Source organism: Dipodomys merriami, unplaced genomic scaffold, assembly GCF_024711535.1.
Source record: "Dipodomys merriami isolate MVZ:Mamm:240054 unplaced genomic scaffold, mDipMer1.0.p SCAF_19, whole genome shotgun sequence".
Taxonomy (NCBI): Eukaryota; Metazoa; Chordata; class Mammalia; order Rodentia; family Heteromyidae; genus Dipodomys; species Dipodomys merriami.
The window spans coordinates 27338030-27360002 of NW_027203270.1; the positions used below are offsets into that span (position 1 = coordinate 27338030).

The 21973-nt window shown below is 40.6% G+C and overlaps 1 protein-coding gene and 1 long non-coding RNA gene across 2 annotated transcripts in view; one reads left to right on the forward strand and one right to left on the reverse strand.

Annotated features, from left to right (window-relative positions):
* The first annotated feature begins 1720 nt into the window (after window positions 1-1720).
* On the forward strand, window positions 1721-17802 carry Krt23 (keratin 23). The gene is made up of 8 exons (XM_070028072.1): window positions 1721-2162; window positions 8037-8119; window positions 9293-9449; window positions 11281-11442; window positions 11815-11943; window positions 12960-13180; window positions 15368-15399; window positions 17430-17802. Exons 1-8 carry the CDS (start codon window positions 1767-1769, stop codon window positions 17522-17524), a joined length of 1275 nt encoding a protein of 424 aa, XP_069884173.1. The 5' UTR covers window positions 1721-1766; the 3' UTR covers window positions 17525-17802.
* Window positions 2564-21973, reverse strand: part of LOC138831037 (uncharacterized) — a 95637-nt gene continuing 76227 nt past the window's right edge. The window contains exons 2-3 of the long non-coding RNA XR_011373100.1: window positions 13152-13329; window positions 2564-2753 (exon numbers count right to left, since the gene is read on the reverse strand). This is a non-coding gene — a long non-coding RNA (uncharacterized lncRNA). The remainder of the gene's footprint in view (window positions 2754-13151; window positions 13330-21973) is intronic.

Consider the following 21973-nt stretch of genomic DNA (forward strand, 5'->3'; position numbering starts at 1 on the left):
TCCTCTACCCTGATGTAAAATGAGACACAGGCTCAAGGTATGGGGCTGATAAATCACACCTCTTAGCACCTGACATGAACAGGGACTTGAGGAATTCCATTGCAGACTGGGATGAGCAAGTTCAGGGAAAGAGCCTGGCCTTTGTATGTACATACAACCATGGCCACTCACCTCCTTCTTCTGGGTCCATGTCAACTGAAACCAGAGCCAAACCCAACCTCGAGTCAGAGCAGTGACCAGGAACCACATACATCATCCTCAGAACATGACTTTCTGCTCTAGCCTGGACACCACGGTGAGGTAAAGAAAACAGAAAACTTTCCTTGCTCATTGTGGTCTTGGGACAGAAGGAACAATTTGTGTGCTCCAATGGTTTCACTTGTAATTCGTAAGAGGCAGGCCGTTGTACATGGCTGGTCCTCTGTCAAGAGATATGCTTTTTCCTGTTCCCTGGCTCTATAACTCATAGCTCACCCTCCTAACAGAGGCAGGAAGATGGTATCCAAGGGCCTAAATGAAAAAAAAAAAATTCTCTCTCTCTGTCTCTCTCTGTCTCCCTGTCTCTGTCTGTCTCTCTTTTTTCTCTCTCTTTCTACTTGCTTTCTTACTCTCTCTCCTTCCCTCTCTCCCTCCTACCCTACACCACCACCCCCGGACAGGCCTCAGTCTTCCCTATCTGTAGATTAGCAGTATTGACCCAGGAAAGTCTTTTCTGATTCTGACATTTTAATTCTAAGTTCCCTATAAATCAAGTAACAAGCAACCTCAAACTACATCCTCATTCATTCCTAACTATTACCTTGGCAGACAAAGTAGTGAATTCAATCAAGCATGTTAAAGACCACAGCACACTTCCTGTTTCTCTGCTGTCCCTGCTACAGGTCACAGACAGCCGTCAGAAGGCAGCCGTCCCAGAGCTCAGCCACGGAGGGCTGGGACTGCTGGGTAGTGAGCAAGGACTATGTCCTTCCCCAAGGTCAAGGGAAGTCCTGGGTGCAGGCAGAGTTGTTTGGTTTTGGCGTGTGCCTGGATAAAAGGCAACATGGAAGCAGAATGCTCAGTCATTCATTAATTAATTACAAGTGTAATTGAGGGTTTGTTCTGAAGAGCAATTCCTCTGAAAGTACTTTCCATCACATGGGGACGGCCACAGAAGAATCAGATATTTATAGTCCTCTTGGTTTCCTTCAAGCGCCCAGAGTAAGCTTTTTTCTAGGATCTAAGACGCTGCTCTGATTCACCCTTTATGTATCCCTCTCACTCTTGCTTTAAAATGTGTGTGTGTGTGTTTGAGTGTGCCTGTTTGTCTCTGTGTGTCTATGTTGTGTATACTTAATGTCTGCTTTTAAAAAAGAAAATCTGCACTGTATGAAATACCTTTAGTGTAGACTCTAATCTGACCCTTTCTCAAAAAATAATTAGACAATAGAAAAATTCCACTGAGAGATTAGAAAGACACCTGAGACTCCTACTAGCCCAACGTGGTGAGCTACGCCTCCAGTTGGCAATGGGAGGGAGGAAGCAAAGTGGCATATTGATGTGGTTCTAAACAACAACAGTGCTTCTTGGCCCAGGGGCACTTTGGGATTGACCAAGAGGAAACATACATTGCACAATGATAGGATCTTGTTGGTACAGTTGTCAGAGAAGGAAACTCCCACAACAAAGGGCATAAAAACCATTCAGGGCAGTCCAGAGAGGCTCAGTGCCGTAGCAGGCAGGGGAGCAGAACAGAGCCTGGCCCTGTCCTGAACACAGATGGGACCATGAGCTCCAGCCGTAGCTTTAGCCAGAACCATTTAGCCTCCCTCCATGGGATCAGAGGCAACTGGGGCCAGCCAGGGAGCTTCCCCCGGGCCCCCAGTGTCCATGGAGGTGCTGGAGGGGTCCGCATCTCCCTCTCCTCCACCAGACCAAGCTGCCTACACCCTCGAGGGTCTTGGGGGTCCGAAAGAGGTGGTTCCCTCCTAAGTGGGGATGGAAAAGCCACCATGCAGAACCTCAATGACCGCCTGGCAACCTACCTGGACAAGGTGCGTGCTCTGGAGGAGGCCAACTTGAAGTTGGAAAGCCGCATCCTCCAATGGCATCAGCAGAGAGATACCGGCAGCAGGAAAGATTATTCTCAATATGAGGAAAACATCAGCCACCTGCAAGAGCAGGTAAGACGCTAGTGGTCTTGAGGTGCACACAGCAGTCACATGGCCAGGGGGACCCTGGGGGAGGAAGAGCAGCACAAAAACCATCAACTCTGAAAAAATAGCAAAAGAGCTCCAAGTAAATGCTCACAGAGATAATGTGGGGATATCTTCTCAATACTGCTTAAATAGGCACTTGAGAAAAATCTGTATAATTCATGTAGCACAGGAAGGCGGCAAAAATATAATAAGTGTAAGAGGCTATTTTGTTAAAGAGTGAATCTTTCTGATTTATTTTTTCCTATAAACTAAAAAATAAAAATCTTTAAAAGGTTGAGGTAGCCAGGGAATGCACAGTATCACTAACTGATTCAACAATGTCACAGCCATGGTAGCAGCTGGTATGCATGTGGCATACTGGGCACACCAGGCTCAAGAGAGTATTTACTTTCTCATTACATCAGTTCTGCTCCACCTCACGGTCCTGGCAGCAGTGTGGCTCTCCATCAACAAAAGGCTCCGTTGTACTGCTGTGGTGATCAAGCCTAAAATCTGTCATTCTACTAGCCGATCTTTATCCTTGTGACATCTCTGGATACTCCTTCTTGGGGGTTGCTACAAGAAAAAGTAAAAATGGCATATTACTAGGAAAAATAATTGGAAGAACCCAGATTTGAAAACATGTGAGTTAGGATGGTTTGCAGAGACATGTTTTGGAAAAAAAAAATAACATCAATCAAACATCTGAAATGCCAAGTGTGTACCTTCTGGGACATCTAGCTGTAAGCAGAGGGAGCGTGGTTATTTTATTGTCTATTTTTAAAAAATCTATAGACTTTCCCTCATGTAAAGCAGTCCCAGAAAATCCTTGTAAGATCATGAATTAACCTCCCCTAAAAAGGGCATCCTAGGCTCTCAATATTGATGCCGTATTATTTCACAATACTCGCCATTCTTGGTTGAAGGTAGAAAGGACCAATCAAGATAGTATAAATCTGTCCTTGTAATGAACCCTAATTATTGAATAATCGGCCTAATAACTGAGTATGTAATTACCTTAACTACATAGTGCATGGTTGTCTTTATGAAAAAAACAAGGTGACTCAACATCCTCACTGTGTTTTTGCATTTAAGTTGCTTTGGTTTTAGAAATGGAGGGAAAAAGATGCTTGATTTCCCAAAGAAATACGAGGTTATACTTGATCAAATAATGTATTCACTAGTAGAAGAGGGAAGGGAAGGGAAAAGGGAAGAGAAGGGAAGGGAAAAAGGAAGAGAAGGGAAGGGAACGGAAGGGAAAAGGGAAGTGAAGGGAAAAGGGAAGGGAAGGGAAGTGGAAGGGAAGAGAGAAAGGAAGGAAAGAGGGAAGGGAAGGAAGAAGGGAAGGAAAGAGGGAAGGGAAGAGGGAAAGAAAGAGGGAAGGGAAAAAAGAGGGAAGGGGAGGAAGAAGGGAAGGGAAAAGGGAAGTAAAGAAGAAGAAAATCATTATTGAGCATTTCTTGTGTTTCTTGTATGCCAGACGTCGGGTCAGGTATCTGTGATAAGAGGTTTCTACAATGATAGAACTGTCATTGTATCATCTGATTTAATTCTTAACAAGTCGGTATAGTTTGTGGAGGGGAAGGGGAAAACAAATCGTTTAAATAGGGATACAGGTGGACCCATTGCAACAATGAGATGTACAAGTTGTTCTGCCAAAAATGAACTTTTACAGCTTTCGTGTGCGGGGAGGTGGGGGGGGCGCAGGTAGGATTGGGGGGGGGGGAGGGGAAGGGATGGGAAGGGGAAACAAAGGAGGAGGTTACAATGCTTGATAAGAAATGTACTCATTATCTTGCCCATGTAATTGTAACTCCTCTGTACAGTATTTTCACAATAAAAATTTAAAAAAAAAAAAAAAGAAATTGGAGCTTGGAAAAGTGAAAAAGCCTTCCAAGGCCACCAGCAAGAGGGAGAGGTGGAAATCTTGCTCAGATCTGCTTCCAATGGTCTCATAATTTCCAACTAAGCATGGTGCCAATTAGCTTACCTCAAATGAAGGTGACATTATTAGTAGTAGTAGTAGTAAATAAGGATAAGCACTGCCTTTGCAGTAATATTCATGTCACACGTATTTCATATGTACCTCATTTGATGGAATTGGGTATTTTTATCCCCAATTTAGGGATAAGTAGACTGAGATTGAGTAGTTGTCTAAATTCTTTAAAAATAAAATCAAGAAAACTGAGTGGGTGCCTTATGGGTAGAGGATAACTTGTTCACTCTCTAGAGAGCCAGAACTCTGAATTCTGAGATGAACTACAGAGCTCCTTCAGCTTCAATGTCCAGTCTTTTCTGGACGTTGACTCCAGCTGTTTTCTATCTCTGGATTTGCAGGAAGCACCTCTTTGGTGCTAGGGTTGTTCATCTTTCCTGACCTCCACCACTTGCGACGAGAAGCCAAAGTCCCACAGTTCCTTGGGGCTGACCCGTTCTGGGATCTTACTGAAACATTCTGAATACATACAGCATTACGCTTGTCCTTTAGAAAAAAAACTAATCCAATTCTTCGGAAAAACAAAATCGGACATACTCATAGGACTATCATGCATAAGACTCCTTAATGATTTTCAAGAGTACTGTATGTGGCATTTGGGTTTACGGTCAGAAAGTCTATTTTCTGCACCCAGATAGGTGATTACACACCCTGCAAGACTAACAAGATTTTAAAAGAACAAACTTAGGGCCTTGGAGAGAATCCAAGTGGCTATTACAACACGCAATGTAACACCTATGCCTCATAGGGTATTTCTCAACCCTTCCTCTTCCATTTATGACCAGGAACGGGGTCCGTAAATAATGTCTGCACCCTAATACCATATCAAGTAAGCCAGACCTGTGGGAAATCATTTTAAAGGCTTTATATCAAAATGCTTTCTATCAAGTACATTTCAGAGCTCACACTCACAATCCAAGCCAGTGCTGGGGGGAATTAGACACTCGATGTGAGCTTTACAATGGAAAATGAATCAGTTTAATTTAAAGAGAAACTAATATGTCTTTGCTTTTCTGTGATGTATATAGTGCAAGATTTCCAGGGATGTCAATGAAACTTTCATCATGTGTCAAATTGAGTAACTGGGTGCACAAGGCAGTGAGCCTTACTTTACCCATGCACCCCTACCCCAAAATCCTAGGATTTGAGGGACATGTAACTACTTTTCATGTTGCATGAGATTAAATAATAAGGGACTGGAAGAAAAGCATTGGTTAGAATGCCTCCAAACCAACACTGAAGATGGGAGATGAGAAAATACCTGCACTTTCCACTTTTAGGGCAAAGGAAGAAGTCATAGGACATTGGGAATCCCACAAAAGGAAGAAAGAAGTTGGGAGGGGCTGTCAGCTAGTTATCTCCCAACATGAATAGAAAGTTAGAGGTATAAAACTCAGGGCTTTGCCTAATGCAGACACTGGCTCTAATTACAATAGTGTCGAGAGAAAGAGAGAAAGAGAGAATGAGAGAAAGAAAGAGAGAAAGAAAGAAAGAAAGAAAGAAAGAAAGAAAGAAAGAAAGAAAGAAAGAAAGAAAGAAAGAAAGAAAGAAAGAGAGAGAAAGAAAGAAAGAAAGAAAGAAAGAGAGAGAGAAAGAAAGAAAGAAAGAAAGAGAGAGAGAAAGAAAGAAAGAGAGAGAGAGAGAAAGAAAGAGAGTGAAAGAGAGTGAGAGAGAGGAAGGAAGGAAGGAAGGGAGGGAGGGAGGGAAGGAAGGAGGGAGGGAGAGAGGGAGGAAGGAAGGAAGGAAGGAAGGAAGGAAGGAAGGGAAAGGGAGAGAAAGAAAGAGAGAGAGAGAGAAAGAGAGAGAGAAAGGTAGGAGAAAGAAAATTAAACAATTTTCAATTGCCTAAACTAACTCCATTCCAAATAAGTTTTCAGAGTACCTGTAGTTATGCCAAGAAGAGGGCTATTTTATAGCAATATTTTGTTTAATATCCTCTCATTCTCATAACTGTTGATGGGGTGGCTATTGTTGTTACCATTTTACAGTAAAGGAAACTGAAACCCAGCTAAGGTCACTCAACGAGTGCGTGCCTGAACAGAGGTCCCAGCCTTGTTTTTTGAGTTCCAGACCTAGCAATTTTAGCACTTCTGAATGCTTCAACTTATACATTCTGGAGCCCAAATTCCAAAGAATCAGTGGAGCTTAAAATACGGCCAGATTTTTTTAAGTGTCTTGGCATTGAGAAATAGCTTTGTCCTAAGAAAATCCTCTCTACACAAAGGAATTCACTGTCTGAATATAGCAGGAATTTCCCAGGACTCTCTGACTCCAGCTAATGTGCCCAAGAACATCTAAGGTCACCACAAGTTTCTACTTTACGGAAAGTAAAGGCTAAAGATCCTGTAGATGGTCAGGAAGGGAGCCAGAACAAAGAAAAGGTTCAGGCTCTAAGTTGGCACAATACTTTTGGTACAAAAGTATTACGATACCTTTGGACAATGAGATATCTTCCACCCACTTCCCCCAAAGACAATAACAAACATCACAGGTGCCCTGTATCTCTGATCATAGCATTCTACATACACTGTCACTTGAACAAATGCTTTAACAATATCTTTATTTATTTTTTTGGGGGTCCGGTCGTGGGCCTGAACTCTGGGCCTGGGTACTGTCCCTCAGCTCTTCAGCTCAAGGCTAGCGCTCTACCACTTGAGCCACAGCGCCACTTCCAGCTTTTTTCTTTTTGCTTATGTGGTGCTGAGGAATCGAACCCAGGGCCTTGAGCATGCAAGGCAAGCGCTCTACCACTGAGCCACCTTCCCAACCCCAACAATATCTTTATTTTTAAAGTAAACAAAAATCATATTAATATGTGGTGAAAGTGTTTAACTGGAGGCTCGCATATGGTCCATGCTTATTAAGGAGCTTTGTTAGATGTTAAAAAAAATAGCTCAGTTAATGTTTTAATAGCCACAATTGGGAGTCTCTTCATCATGTAATACATTACAAATACAAACACATACCACATACAAATCGTATTGTTTATCTCTGTCACTTGTGCTAGGGGACAACTATTAGGATTTTTGTTTTTGTTTTCAGTACTATACTGGTGTTTGAACTCAGGGCATTGCATTTTGCTAAGCAGGCATTCCACTGCTGAACCATGCATCCAGTACTTGTTGAGACTGGTTATTTTTTTGAAATAGGGTCTCACTTCCTGCCCAAGTACATGCCTGGACAGTGATCTTCCTGTTTTTGTTTCCCACTGTAGCTACAATAACAAACATGTGCCACTATGCCCAGCTTATTTTCACTGAGTTGGAGTCTCTTTTCAGCCAGGCTGGCCTAGAACCACAATCCTCCCAATCTCAGTTTCTCAAGTAGCTAGGATGACAACCACCATGAAGCACCAGCACCTAGCAAGTTGTCAGTTTTGTCCATTCACAGTGGAAACATGAATGTCTCACAAGTAAAGATGATAATCCTCCAAAACAGTAGGTATTGTACTTTAGGAACTGAATTAATATTCACAATAAGAAAAAGCTCAGAACTGAAGATCCTTTTACCATTCTCAGATGCAAAGAACTGACACAAAACATATTCACAACAGTTGGAGTATTAGAAGGGATTTTGAATGATCACTTTCCCTCTCCTCCCTGTATCATTCTTTCCAACCATTACCTCAATCCCAGCCACAAAAGTCAACATTCAAATAAAAGACAGCAAAACTGATTGCAGATCACATCCTTACTATAAAATCATACCATACTTGGTTCCTCATTATGTGCTCAGAAAGTCAATTCTCCCTGTTACACCAGAGAAAAAGCAGATGGTGCTAAAAGTTGACAGACCCAATAAACCTGAGGGAGAAACACAGCTGTTACATCTAATTGAAGCAACACTTGGTGCCTGTTTTACAGATAGTGGATGGTAAGATGACCAATGCTCAGATCATTGTTCTCATTGACAATGCCAGGATGGCCATGGATGACTTCAGCCTCAAGTAAGTTCCCTCCTCACCATGCTACATGGATTGGGTGTTTGCTTTACCAAAGGAAACCTCATTTTGTCATTGCCCATGTCTCAGAATCTTACTGAATTATACAAAAGGCAAACACAATATGCAGTATTTGAACTGACCGATTTAAACCATATATAAAATGCACATGTGGGGAAAGAATCAGATGACATTAAATAATTCCTAATTTTAGGTATGACAGTTTATGATTTTTTAGAAAAGAATTTTTTTCTCTTAAAAGATGCATTTTGAAGTATTTGGGGTTAAAATGTTATATCTATAATTTACTTTGGAAAACCTCAACAAGGAATATAAATAAAGTAAATACAGCAAAAAACTAATGGTTTCTAAACATAAGATTATAGGTCTATGAATGTTTATTGTTCTATTTGCTCTGTGCAATTAAAAAAAACTGACATTTGAGCTCAGTGCCAGTATATCTGTAATCCTAGCTACTCAAAAGGCTAAGACCTGAGGAACATGTTTCAAAGCCAGCCTGGTCAAGAAAATCTGTGAGACTCTTGTCTCTAACCACCAAAACATTGGAAGTAGAGCTGTGATTCAAAGTGATAGAGTACTAGCTTTGAGCAAAAATGCTTAGGGACTAAGCCTAGGCCCTGAGTTCCAGTCCCAGGACCAAAATAAGTAGAGGAAGAAAAGATGTTTGAGCTGGGTACTAGTAGCTCATGCCTGTAATCCTAGTTACTCAGGAAGCTGATTACAGTTCAAAGCCAGCCCAAGCAGAAAAGTCTGTGACACTTTTATTTCCAATTAACTAGAAAAAAACTCACACACGCGCGCGCGCGCACACACACACACACACACACACACACACAAACACAATGGAAGTGGCGGTATGGCACTAAAGTGGTAGAGTACCAGCCCAGGGAGAGCCTGACATTTGTAAATGTAAGTGTGTAAATGACAGCCTGCACACACTCATTTTCCCAGGACGAACCTTTAAAAGCAAGAGATGAAGGAAGGCGTAACAAGTTTGACAATAAACGTATTTATTACCTAACGTACACAACTGTAACCCCTCTAAATATCACCTTGACAATAAAAAAGTAAGAGATTCACTTCTAAAGTAAAGTGAGTCCTTACAAAGCCCTTGGCCTTCCAACAACAGGTATACTCTTCCCTTCCTTCCAACCAAAGGTATGAAAATGAACACTCCTTTAAGAAAGACTTGGAAATGGAAGTGGAGGGCCTCCGGAAGACCTTGGATGATCTGACCATCATCACGACAGACCTGGAACAGGAAGTGGAGGGAATGAGGAAAGAGCTCATCCTCATGAAGAAGCGCCATGAGCAGGTAGGGCTGTCCCTAGAACTCCAGGCAGTGAGTTCAGCTCTTAGTTGTCATTTTTCAGGGCAACCCAGTAGAAAACACCACCCGAATGCCACTCCTACTGTCTTCATAAAGAATCATACAAAACTCTGGCATCAATGGCTCAGGCCTGTAATCCCAGCTACTCAGGAGAGTTGAGATCAGAGAATTATGGTTCAAAGCCAGCCTGGAGAAAAAAATACCCAACTAGAGGCATGGCTCAAGTGGTAGAGCACCAGCCATGAGCAAGCCAGCCAAGAAAAAAAAATGTAAAGCTCTAATTTCAAGCTCTGGTACTGACAAGTACATAAAACAAGAACTGTAAGTATCTAATTTCTCAAATTACAAGGTCATCTATTTGGATATTAAACTCAACTACTAAAATGCAATCAAAATTAGTGATGAATTGGCCAACAGTAAACACACTGTTTACTTAGACTTGTTTTGTTAATATACTGTAAGAATAAATGAGCGGCAAACTGGGGGATGAGACAATAAAAAGAATCTGCCATATACAAAGATAAATATGACTAGTGGCAAAAATTAGGAATCCTAACCCAGAAGCATTGAACTGACTTTAAAGGGCTTCCATTCATTTCAAGTTCCTGAGACTGATACAATGATGGACAGGCAATTTCCATTTCAGTGCAACAAAAAAAGTTGCATGTGAACATCAAAGGGCCCAATTTCTGAATAGCTGGTTAGACAATGGTTCTTAATTAAACCTTTCCCGTGGCAGCTTCATATTTATGAAGTCCTAAGGCAACAGCCCTACAGATTCACGAGGCAAAGGATTGCAAAAGCAATCCTTTTGGCTTTTGTTTACTGAGCTGCTTCCCAAAAGCCTTGGCATAATACCAGAAATGTTAGGCAGGTGGTATGGCTGGAGTGATTGAGGGACTGCCGAGTTCAAACCCCAGCACTGCCTAAAAAAAAAAAAAAAAAAAAAAAAAAAAAAACAAGAAAAATATTCAACAAGTTAATTGTGCAGTCAGGTGGTGCCCAAGGCTATTGCTGGACAGGACATCAAACATTCCGAGAGCATAATTGTCTCTGAAATATTTGCAAACAAGGGTGAAGCCAATAATCACAGAGGCATTTTGTGCTTGTGATTTTTCTTTATTCTATAAAAATTTTAGGGGCTGGGAAGGTGGCTCAGTAGTAGAGCGCTTGCCTTGCATGCCTGAGGCTCTGGGTTCGATTCCTCAGCACCACATAAGCAAAAAAGAAAAAAGCCAGAGTGGCGCTGTGGCTTAAGTGGTAGAGAGTTAGCCTTGAGCTGAAGAGCTGAGGGACAGCACCCAGGCCCAGAGTTCAGGCCCCACAACCAGAGCCCCCCCCCAAAAAAAAATATTTTTAGAGGAAAAGATGTTTACAATGTTCTTTTGGTTTGTTTGTTTGTTTGCATCCTGTGGCTTGAACCCAGGGCCTGGGCCACTGTCCCTGAGCTTCTTTTACTCAAAGCTAGTGCTCTACCATTTTGAGCCACAGTGCCACTTCTGGATTTTTCTGAGTAGTTTATTGGAAATAAGAGTCTCATGGACTTTCCTGTCCCAGCTGGCTTTGAACTCTGATCCTCAGATCTCAGCCTCTTCAGTTGCATGAGCCACTGGTACCCAATTTGTATACAGTGATTTGTTATCGATGTAAATAAGTAAAAACAAACAAACAAACAAACAATCACACCAGGGAAAGTATAACAATCACACAAGCTGAATGAAGGAGATGAAGATCTAGCTACCTCTGCCAATCAACTCAAGAATCCAGCCTTCTGATTGTCACAACCAATTAATTTTCTTCCTCTGTTCTTAAACAGGAAATGGAGGAGAACCCAGTGCCAAGTGACTTCAAGGTCAATGTGAAGGTGGACACTACTCCAGGAGAAGATCTAATTAAGGTCCTGGAGGATATGAGACAGGAATATGAGCTCATAATAAAGAAGAAGCATCAGGACATTGACGCTTGGTTTAAAGAGCAGGTAAGAGAAAGGTGGCCAGCCAGATGTCCATGGCTCATACCTGTTATCCTAGCTATGCAGGAGGCTGAGATCTGAGGAGCATGGCAGACATATCTCAGAGACTCTTATTTCCAAATGAACCAGCAAAAATACAGAAGTGGAGCTGTGGCTCAAGTGGTAGAACAGCAGTTTTGAGTGACAAAACTAAGGGAGAAGGCCCTGGACCTGAGTTCAAGTAGCAGAGAAAGATAGACAGACAGACAGACAGAGAGAGAGAGAGAGAGAGAGAGAGAGAGAGAGAGAGAGAGAGAGAGAGAGAGAGAGAGAAAACCTGAAAGTTTTCACTGCTATAGAATCCTGATGTTGATGTCTCTGCCTGTGTTTTCCTCACAGTCTACAGCCATGTCCCAGGAAGTGGCCAGTTCCAGTCCAGCGTCTGTGCAGGGCAGCCAAAATGACATCCATGAGCTAAAACGAACTTTCCAAGCCTTAGAGATTGACCTGCAGACACAGCACAACAAGGTGACTTGGAGCTAAAATTCCTGGGTCTGGTATCACCTCTTTCACAAAGCCCATTCACCAACAAAAAGCCAGAATTAGAAGTGTGGCTCAAGTAGTAGAGTACCAGACGAGAAAAAAAGGACAAGAGAGCACAAGACCCCGAGTTCAAGTTCAAGCTCCAGTACCAACACACACACACACACACACACACACACACACACACACACACACACACACACACACACACACACACACACACACACACACGGATGTTCAGTTGAGTTTAAATTCTAGAGAAATATCCAAATTTTTCTTTCTCATGTGAGTATGCCCCCAGGTGATTTGGACATGGTGTTTGTGACACATTTGTCCTAAAAAACTTATTTGCTGCTCAGCTGAAATTCAAATTCAACCGTGTGTCCTCTGTTGTCCTCCCTCCTCTGAGGATACAAAGAGATAGCATCACCAGTTGCTATCCTGACAGAATGGAAGAAGGCAATAAAGTACAGTTCAGAAGAAGGAATATGCCCAATTCCCAATACATAGCGTAGATCATCAACACTGAAGGAGGGTGGAAACATTGCCAGGAATTCCCTGATGCACTGATTGTGTGTGTGTGTGTGTGTGTGTGTGTGTGTGTGTGTGTGTGTGTGTGTGTGTGTGTGTGCCCCAGAAAATATTGCCAGGAATTCCCTGATGCACTGATTGTGTGTGTGTGTGTGTGTGCCCCAGAAAATATTGCCAGGAATTCCCTGATGCACTGATTGTGTGTGTGTGTGTGTGTGTGTGTGTGTGTGTGTGTGTGCCCCAGAAATGACATCAGAAGTTCCAATACAGCAAACCCAAGCTCCAAACTTCTCATTCAACTTGGTTCTCATCTTTAAGCCCTCAGAGTTTACCAATAAACCGGGCAGAGTGGCCAACACAAGCTAAATACTACACACATACATACATACACACACACACACACACACACACACACACTATTAAAGCAAGGAAGGATCAGTCAGTGAAAGATCTCTCACTTGCTCTTTCAGAAATCTGCTTTGGAGCGCATGTTGTCAGAAACCCAGTCCCGGTACTCCTGCCAGCTCCAGGACATACAGCAGATCATTGCCCGCTATGAGGAAGAACTAAGGCAGCTCCGCTGTGACCTAGAGCGTCAGAACACTGAACACAAGCTGCTCCTGGGCATCAAAACCCACCTGGAGAAAGAAATCGCCACTTACCGCCAGCTCCTGGAGGGAGACACTGACGGGTGAGGCTGAGGGGGTGGAAGAGGAACCTTTAGGGCACACGGCCCTCGTGGGTCTGTCAGAGGAAGGATAATGTTGACTTTCTCTGGAAGCATCTATATAAGGTCTGCTTCACTCAACAGCCAAGTGTGAACCAATCAGCTTGAACTCCCTAGAAGAAAAGATTCACATTATGAATGGTTAAAGTCAATCTAGTAAGGACTGAAAGGAGAAAGCAACTAAGAAGGTTTGGGGTATCCTTTTTCCCAGAGAACACACACATCTTTGTGTGCTCAGAGTTTACCAGAGAGAATGTGCTTTAGCCAAAGAGAAGGAAAAGATTCATGAGAGAAAGAAAGAGAGAGAGGTGTCTAGATTGTTTAGTGTAGTATTTCTGACCACCCCAGGAAATAATAGCTGATCACAAAGGGTTCCATACATTTGACCCAAAAGAAAGGCTTACAAGTTGGATTTTTATTATTGTTGATGTTTTTATTTATTGTTTTGTTCTTTTTTGCTTTTTGGTGCTGGTAATGGGGCTGGAACTCAGAGCATCTTGATTTTTCATTTAGCCTTTTTCACTGAAGAAGAGTGCTCTACAACTTAAGCCACATCTCCACTTCCAGCTTTTTGCTGGTTAACTGGAGATACAAGTCTCATGGATTTGTCTGCCCCAGTAACTCCTAACCATGATCTTCAGATCAGCCTCCTGAGTAGTTAGGGTCACAGGCATGAGCTCCTAATGCCCAGATAGAAATTTTGTTTCTGTGTTAAAAAAAAAATCATTGGACCAAACGTTGGCCAATCTAAGAAGCTGAGATATTCCAGGCTTGAAACTCTGACCCTGGAAGGGATCCAACAAAGTATTCGGTGGGATGCAAGGAAAAGGGAAAGGTTTGGGAGACTCAGACCTCAGAGATCATAGCAGGCAGTCCTCATGATTTTTTTTTATTTGAGAACATACTGTACAGAGGGGTTACAATTACATGGGCAGGATAATGCATACATTTCTTACCAAGCATTGCAACCTCCTCCTTTGTTTACCCTTCACCTCCCTTCCCAGCCTCCCCCCTCCCCCCCACCCAATCATACCCCCCTCTCCCCCCCCACACCGACATTGTAAAGCTGGTTTTGATATGACATTTTGTACTTCTCATTGTTGCAACAGGTCCACCTGAATCCTTAAACGACTTGTTTGTCCCCATCTCCTCCACATGTTATACTGACATCACATATAGTGAAAGCGGGGGTTACACTGTGGGGGAGGGACATACAAAGCAACAAAGAAATAATCTTATAAATGCGTTAGAAACACATGCATGAAAGAAACGAAAACATTAAAATACATATTTAAGGGTTCATTTTCCTAACATCACATTATCTGACCTTTTCCGCTTGACTCATACCTATACTAGATATTGCAAATAAGGGAAACCATGGGACCTATGTTTCTTTGGGCCTGGCTTACTTCACTTAATATAATTTTTTCCAAACCTTTCCATTTCCTAACAAATGGGGAAATGTCATTCTTTCTGATGGAGGCATAGAATTCCATTGTGTATATATACCACATTTTCTTGATCCATTCATCTACTGAGGGACATCTGGGTTGGTTCCAGATCTTAGCTACCTCATGATTTTTTGCAGCCAGAACAAGCAATGAGGAACTAAGGAGCTAAGAATTCCTCATTTGGGAGGATGGGAAGGGGAAACAAAGGAGGAGGCTACAATGCTTGATAAGAAATGTACGCATTATCCTGCCCATGTAATTGTAACCCCTCTGTACAGTATGTTCACAATAAAATAAAATTAAATTAAAAAAAAAAAAGAAATGGGGGGGGAGGGGGGTATAATTGGGTGGGGGGAGGGGGGAGGCTGGGAAGGGAGGTGAAGGGTAAACAAATGAGGAGGCTGCAATGCTTGGTAAGAAATGTATGCATTATCCTGCCCATGTAATTGTAGCCCCTCTGTACAGTATGTTCTCAAATAAAATAAAATAATATTAAAAAAAAAGAAATGTACTGATTATCTTGCCCATGTAATTGTAACTCTTCTGTACAGTATTTTCACAATAAAAAAAAGAAATTAAAAAATTCCTCATTAAGGAGCTAACAGTTCACAAGCAGGCAAAGGATGTTCATTCATGCTGAGAAGATTTTATGATTATTGCTTAGAACTCAAGTAAACTTTAACCTTTCTCTGCCTTTCAGGACAATGGAAGAATCTGAGTGGACCATGAAAGGTAAGAAAAGTCACCCATCATTTTGATCTGCATTTTAAAAAGTAATAATTTTTTTCACCCATCCTGTAGTTAGTCCTAACATTTTCTGTTCTCCAGATACCCTGTGCTTAATCTTTACTTTGTTCCCAAATAGACAGAAATCCTCCATGAACAAATTAAGCAATAGAACAAAATGAGTTCTCATTATTGTCCTCAACAGCACACACTTTGAAAAATCTCTTATTCAACATGCTTAGGATAGTTTTAGAATTGTTTTGTTTTTAATTTTGAAACATTTGCATATCATCACGAGACATCTTGAAGATAGGACCCAAAACTAAATACATTTATATACATTTCTAAGGTGTCTACCTTATGTAGATGGCTAGTGGGCCACTCCATACAATATTCTAATCAATATTTTTCATCCAACAAAATTTTGATTTTTATATTTTTAGCGGTGGGATTTTTTGGCTGTACTGGTTGCTTTTTGTTTTTGTTTTTTATTGAACTCAGGACTTTGTACTTTCAAGGCAGGCACTCTACCACTGAAGCCAGGCCTCCGGCCCCTTTTTGCATTGGTTATTTTTAAAGTCAAGTCTTGTTGTATGCCTCAGCCATCCTGGATTGTGCTTTCTCCTTCCAAATAGCTAGGATTACTGGCTGGAGCCACGGCACCTGGCTATGAAAACAAAGTTTCACACTGTGGAAATTTCCACTTGTAGCATCCGGTGACTGCTCAAAAACTTTTGGATTTTGGAGCATTTCTGGATTTGGGAGTTTTGGATAAAAGAAGTTCAATCTGTATTTGAAAACATTTTACAAACAGAAAATAGGTTAAAATGGTAATTCATGGTATCTGTCTCAATTAATGGAATCAATTTCCTAAACTCTTATAAAATTAACAGATCACTTTCCAAACTTGGTTCCATTCAACAGTCTCATGAAATTTGGCTGAGATATTTTTTAATAATATGTTCTGTGGTCAGATGAGGATGAGAACACTATGCTAGGAGCTTCTTCTTAAGCATGTTGCATTATAGTAATGCAACATTATAGTAATGCAACATGCTGGGATGCAGAAAGGGGTAGGGAAGAAAAAGAAACAGTAACTTAGTTTAACCCCATATCTACCTATGACCTAAGTATATTATTATCTTAGGTAATCATAAGTATACCATAGAAAACTTCTAGGACTTGCTTGTAACTTGCTAGCTTTTTGGTGGTTCATTGGAGATTAGAGTCTTATGGACTTTCCTACCTACTATGCCCCTCACGTCTCAGCCTCTTGAGTAGCTAGGATTATGACTGTGAGCCACCAGCATCTGGCTAACACTAATTTATGATCAAACAACTCTCAGGCATAGGGATTCAGAATACTAGAGTTGGGCACATCACCATAGAACTACCCTTCCACAGATTTCAACCTATGGCCCCTTAGGCTCTCCTTAACCATGTCTAGGGATGGGAAGCCTTGCTTTTGATGGGTTAATCCAGTCCACTCGCAAGAGATTTGCTATTATCCAAGTTTTTCCTTGTATCACCATTTAATGGTTTTGATTTTCCCTGTGGTCCTGAGTCAGTTGATCGGTGTGTGAACAAGGCATTTATCCAGACAAGGCATCTCTTTGAAAACAATGTTCATGAAGAACATCCCTGGTTTCACACCCATCCATCATATGCCATGCTTTCTAGATAATAAGAGGAGGCGTTCCAAATGGTATTTTATGATCTGCCAGCTGTGATTCAAGAGTCACAGAGCCCACATGGGCAAAAAAAGACTCTTCAGGTACTTGGAGTCAGAAAACACCTGCCATTGCACATATACCTAGGATGAAGGCCTTGGTCTCCAGAGAACAAGAGAGAGACCTTCATTTCATAAAGTATGGGTGGTAAAGGTCTTCATGGGGACAACCCTGTACCTTGTATCAGAATGCTCCTTAGTGAACATTCTGGAAGGCACAGAGAGGCTGCAGGGCTGAGAGCAGGGAGCAGAACTGAGTATATAGGGGGCCGCCTGGCACTGACCTCTTGGGTGCTTCTTCCCTCAGCATCTGCAGCTCCCACACTCAAGGCCATCACCCAGGAGACCGTCAATGGAAGAATCGTTCTTTCTCAAGTGAATGAGATTGAAAAGCAAATGTGAGGCCATTTTTTAAAAATTCTGCTTGTTGTAAAAACTATTGTTCCCCGCCATGGAAAGCACTTGCCTCCATGCTAATGGGTGAGTCCTTAAAGGTATTCATGGAATGAGCAAATTCACAAGCTTGTCTTTTCTCTAGCAATCTTACCATGCTGTTCATATACTGCTGGAATTTTTTTGATCAAGTTTCATGACATTAAAAGTCTGCTTTCTTACTACAATCCTCAGATTCCTGTCAAGATGCATCTTGGTTTGGAATCAATAAAACTCCCCACATCCTGTATCATGTCTTTTTCTTCTATCACATGGCCACAGGGGGCCTCCTTCTAATGGAAGGTTTTCATGGCATAGTCCATGAAAGATTCAGAGGGTTCTTCATGCTTTTGATGTGTCTGCAGCAGTCAAACACTGGACAGAATTGTTGTCCCAAAGCTAAGCGACCCAGGAATGAGATGCAGTTCTTCAGAGGTTGTGCAGATATTACTTGTAGAAAGAAGTAAGGGAGTGCTAGAGAAAAGGAAAGATTGAATGAATCTGAGATCCACAACTGATAAAAAAAAAAAGGAAAACTGTTAAAGGATCAAAAATGAGAGTTCAATCTAAGGAAAAAAGATGACAGGAGGAAAACACTTATTACAGATGGAATCTAAGTCACTAAAAAGTCCTATCCAAGACCCAAACAGAAAATATTATGATACTTTGAGTAATTCTCTCATGGAAAGGATTGATTTTGATTTTTTTTAACTGAGCCTCTGCTAAAACTGAATTCATAATGGTTGGTGTTTCTGATTCTTAATGCCCAGAGTTCAAGTCTCAGGAGAGGCACCAAAAAAAGAAGAAAAAACCAGGATAATCACATTGTTGGAAAAATGTGCTACTGGCTTAACTAATTTATAAATTTCTTGGTATACAATTTAGAATTTGTCTTTGTTACTTGGCTATTTCAGAGAGACTCAAAATAAGAAATACACAAACATCTTCAATGAGTTCCTTTGTGCCATATTTGTCAGTAGTGGCATTTGATGTCATTGTGGGTAAGAAGGGATCCAAATGCAACTTAGTTTCCTTTTTTTTCATTTCACTTTACTAAAAGAATCTCTTTATGCTAATAAATTAAAGAGTCCCCAATCAGATCCTCTTTTTTTGTAGTACTGAGGTTTGAACTCAGGGCTGAGTACCTGCTAGGCAAGTGCTATATCACTTAAACCATACCTCCAACCCTTTTCAGTCTGACTATTTCTGAGACAGGGTCTTACTTTTGGCCCAACCAGCTTGGATCTCCATCTTCCTATTTACACTTCCCATCATAACTGGAATAACAGGCAGGAACCACCACATCCAGCTTCTCTATTTAGATGGGATCTCACAAACTTAATTTTGCATATAGCTGGGAATACAGGCATGAACCACCAATATCTGGCCTATCTCTTTTTTTTTGAATTCTAAAAATGTTCATAAAATACATAGTTGGCCATCCACATATCATCATGTTCTACATCTATGGAGTCAATCAACTTTAGGTCAAAAATATTTTCTTTTTACAGTATCTTTACTAGCCGGGTGCCAGTGGCTCACGCCTATAATCCTAGCTACTCAGGAGGCTAAGATCTGAGGATCACAGTTCAAAGCCAGCGCAGGCAAGAAAGTCCATAAGACTCTTATCTCCAATTTACCACTCAGAAAACCAGAAGTGGCACTGTGGCTCAAGTGGTAGAGTGCTTGAGCTGAAGAGCTAAGGAACAGCGCCCAGCCCCAGAGTTCAAGCCCCATGACGGACTATATATTTATATATGTATGTATATATATTACTAAACATGTACAGACTTTTATTTCTTCTGTTGTTACTCCCTGAACAACATAGTATATAACAATTTACATAGTATTTATGTTGTACTAGATCCTGTATAAAGATATTTTGCATCATTTTACATTAGGATATATGCAAATGTCAGTTATACCCAAATACTAAGCCAGTTTATGTAAAGGACTTAAGTAGCCACAGATTTTGGTATTTGCCCTGAAACTAATTCTCTGTGAAAACACAGGGACAACTGCTTATGTTTTTCTCAAGATGAAATTTGAACTTTGCTAGGAAAAACAAAATCCCTAGAAGAATATTAAAAATAATATGACAAGCTAAAAAGAAAGTTATTACAAAAAACTCAGAAAACAATTACTAACCTTCCCCCTTACAATTATAGTTTGTATATGACTAGGTAACAACAAACTTAACATATGATTTTTCTTCTAATGACCTTAAATATCTCCCAAGTCTTATTTAATTTTCACTCTATCAAATAATGTAACCAACTCATCCCTGTTGTTCCAGGGAACTCTCCAGTCCTAAACAAACTGGAGGGATGGTCATCCTATACAGGAAGATGTACCTCTGTTTCACTAAGTAAAAACACGTAGAGAGAAATATTTGCTCAGATAAAGAGAAAAATGGCATGAATTTTGGCTCTATGACACACAGAATGACCTTTCTCCACAATAACCCTTCTCTATGACATAGAGAATAAACTTTTCTTCAAGTTCCATAACCTTTCTCCCAAAAAGCCTTTCAAAATACCAATCAAAAACTGATTAATGTTTAGGTGTTTAGGTGTTCGGGTGAATCATTAATCATAGGAGTTTATTTGTATTTAATTTTGAAATCACACACACACATACACACTACATAAGAAAATAAATAATAAATACTATTGTTTTCATTCAAGAAACATTTTGAATAAGTAGCTATTAATATTCTATTATCCAAAACAACTAAACAATAATTGGCTAATCCAAAAGAGTATGAAGTATCATTTTGGAGTTCAATATCTATGGCATCATACTTATATCTAAAGTATAATAAAATGGTTTAGTGCATACATCCATATGATATTGTTCAATCAAATTCATAGATTCATTTTTTCCACTATTATTTCTGTCAATGAAGTGTGAAATTGGAAAGCAAAATTCATAAAAGTTAAGCCAGGTATGGTGTCACACACCTATAACTCCAGATAGGCTGACAGGAGGGTCATAAGTTCAAGGTGCGATCCTGTCTCAAAAAGGAAAACTAATGCCATAAAGAAACATTTTAGTCTGATGTAATTCCATTTATCTATTCTTTCTTTGATTCATTGTGCTTCTGGATCTTTACTCAGAAAGTTTCTGCCTGTACCAAGGAGTCCTAATGTTTCCTCCTACTCTTGCCTGTACTCATTTCATGGTTTCAGGTCTTACACTGAAGTCTTTGATCCATTTTGAATGGACACTGATACAAGGTGATAGATAGGGATACAGTTTTAGTTTTTTGCATGTGGCTATCCAATTTTCCCAGCACTATGTGTTCAAGAGGCTTTCTTCCAACCTGTGTTTTTAGCTTCCTTATCAAATACTAGATGGCTATAGGTCTATGGATGTGTCTGGGTCTTCTATTCTGTTTCCATCGTTCCTCAGGCCTGTACCAAGCTATTTTCTTTACCATAGCTCTGTAGTATAGTCTAATGTTTAGAAAATGCTAAACCTCTAACACTCCTGTTTCTGCCCAGGATTACTTTTGCGGTTTGGAACCTTTGGTGGTTCCATATGAATTTCTGGATTGTTTTCTCTTTATCAATGAAGCATGGTGTTAGGATTTTGATGGGAATTGCACTGAATTTGTAGATTGCTTTGGGCAATATTCCTATTATCATGATACTAATTCTACCAAACCAGGAGCACAGAAGTCTTTCTACTTCCTTATTTTTTCTTTGATTTCCTTCTTCAAAATTGTTTAGTTTTCATTGTAGAAGTCCTTCACATCCTTGGTTAAATTGATTCCTACAGAATTGGAGAAGATCTTTGCCATCTATACATTGGACAAAAGCCTAATATCTAGAATATACAGATATCTTAAGAAACTAAGCTCTCAAAGAATCAACAACCCAATTTACAAATGGGAAAACAAGCTAAGTAGAACCTTTTCAGAAGAAGAAGTATAAATGGCCATATGAAGAAATATTCAGTATCTCTAGCCATAAGGGAAATGCAAGTCAAAACAATGCTGAGATTCCATCTCACCCCAGTTAGAATGGCCATTATCAAGAATACAAACAACAAATGCTAGCACGGATGTGGGTGCAAAGGAACCCTAGTACACTGTTGATGGGAATGTAAACTTGCCCAACTACTGTGGAAAGCAGTATGGAGGCTCCTCAAAAAAAAAACTAAACATAGAACTACACTATAATCCATAATTCCACTCTTGGCATTTATCAAAAAAAATTATGAACTAGGAGATAGTAAAGGCACCTGCACAACCACGTTCACTGCAGCACTACCCAAAATAGTGGCTGATATGAAACCAGCCCTCAATGTACAAATGGATTGAGAAAATATGATACATATATACACAATGGAATTTTACTCATATACTAGAAAGAATGGTATTACACCATTTGCAAATAAATGGAAGGATCTGGA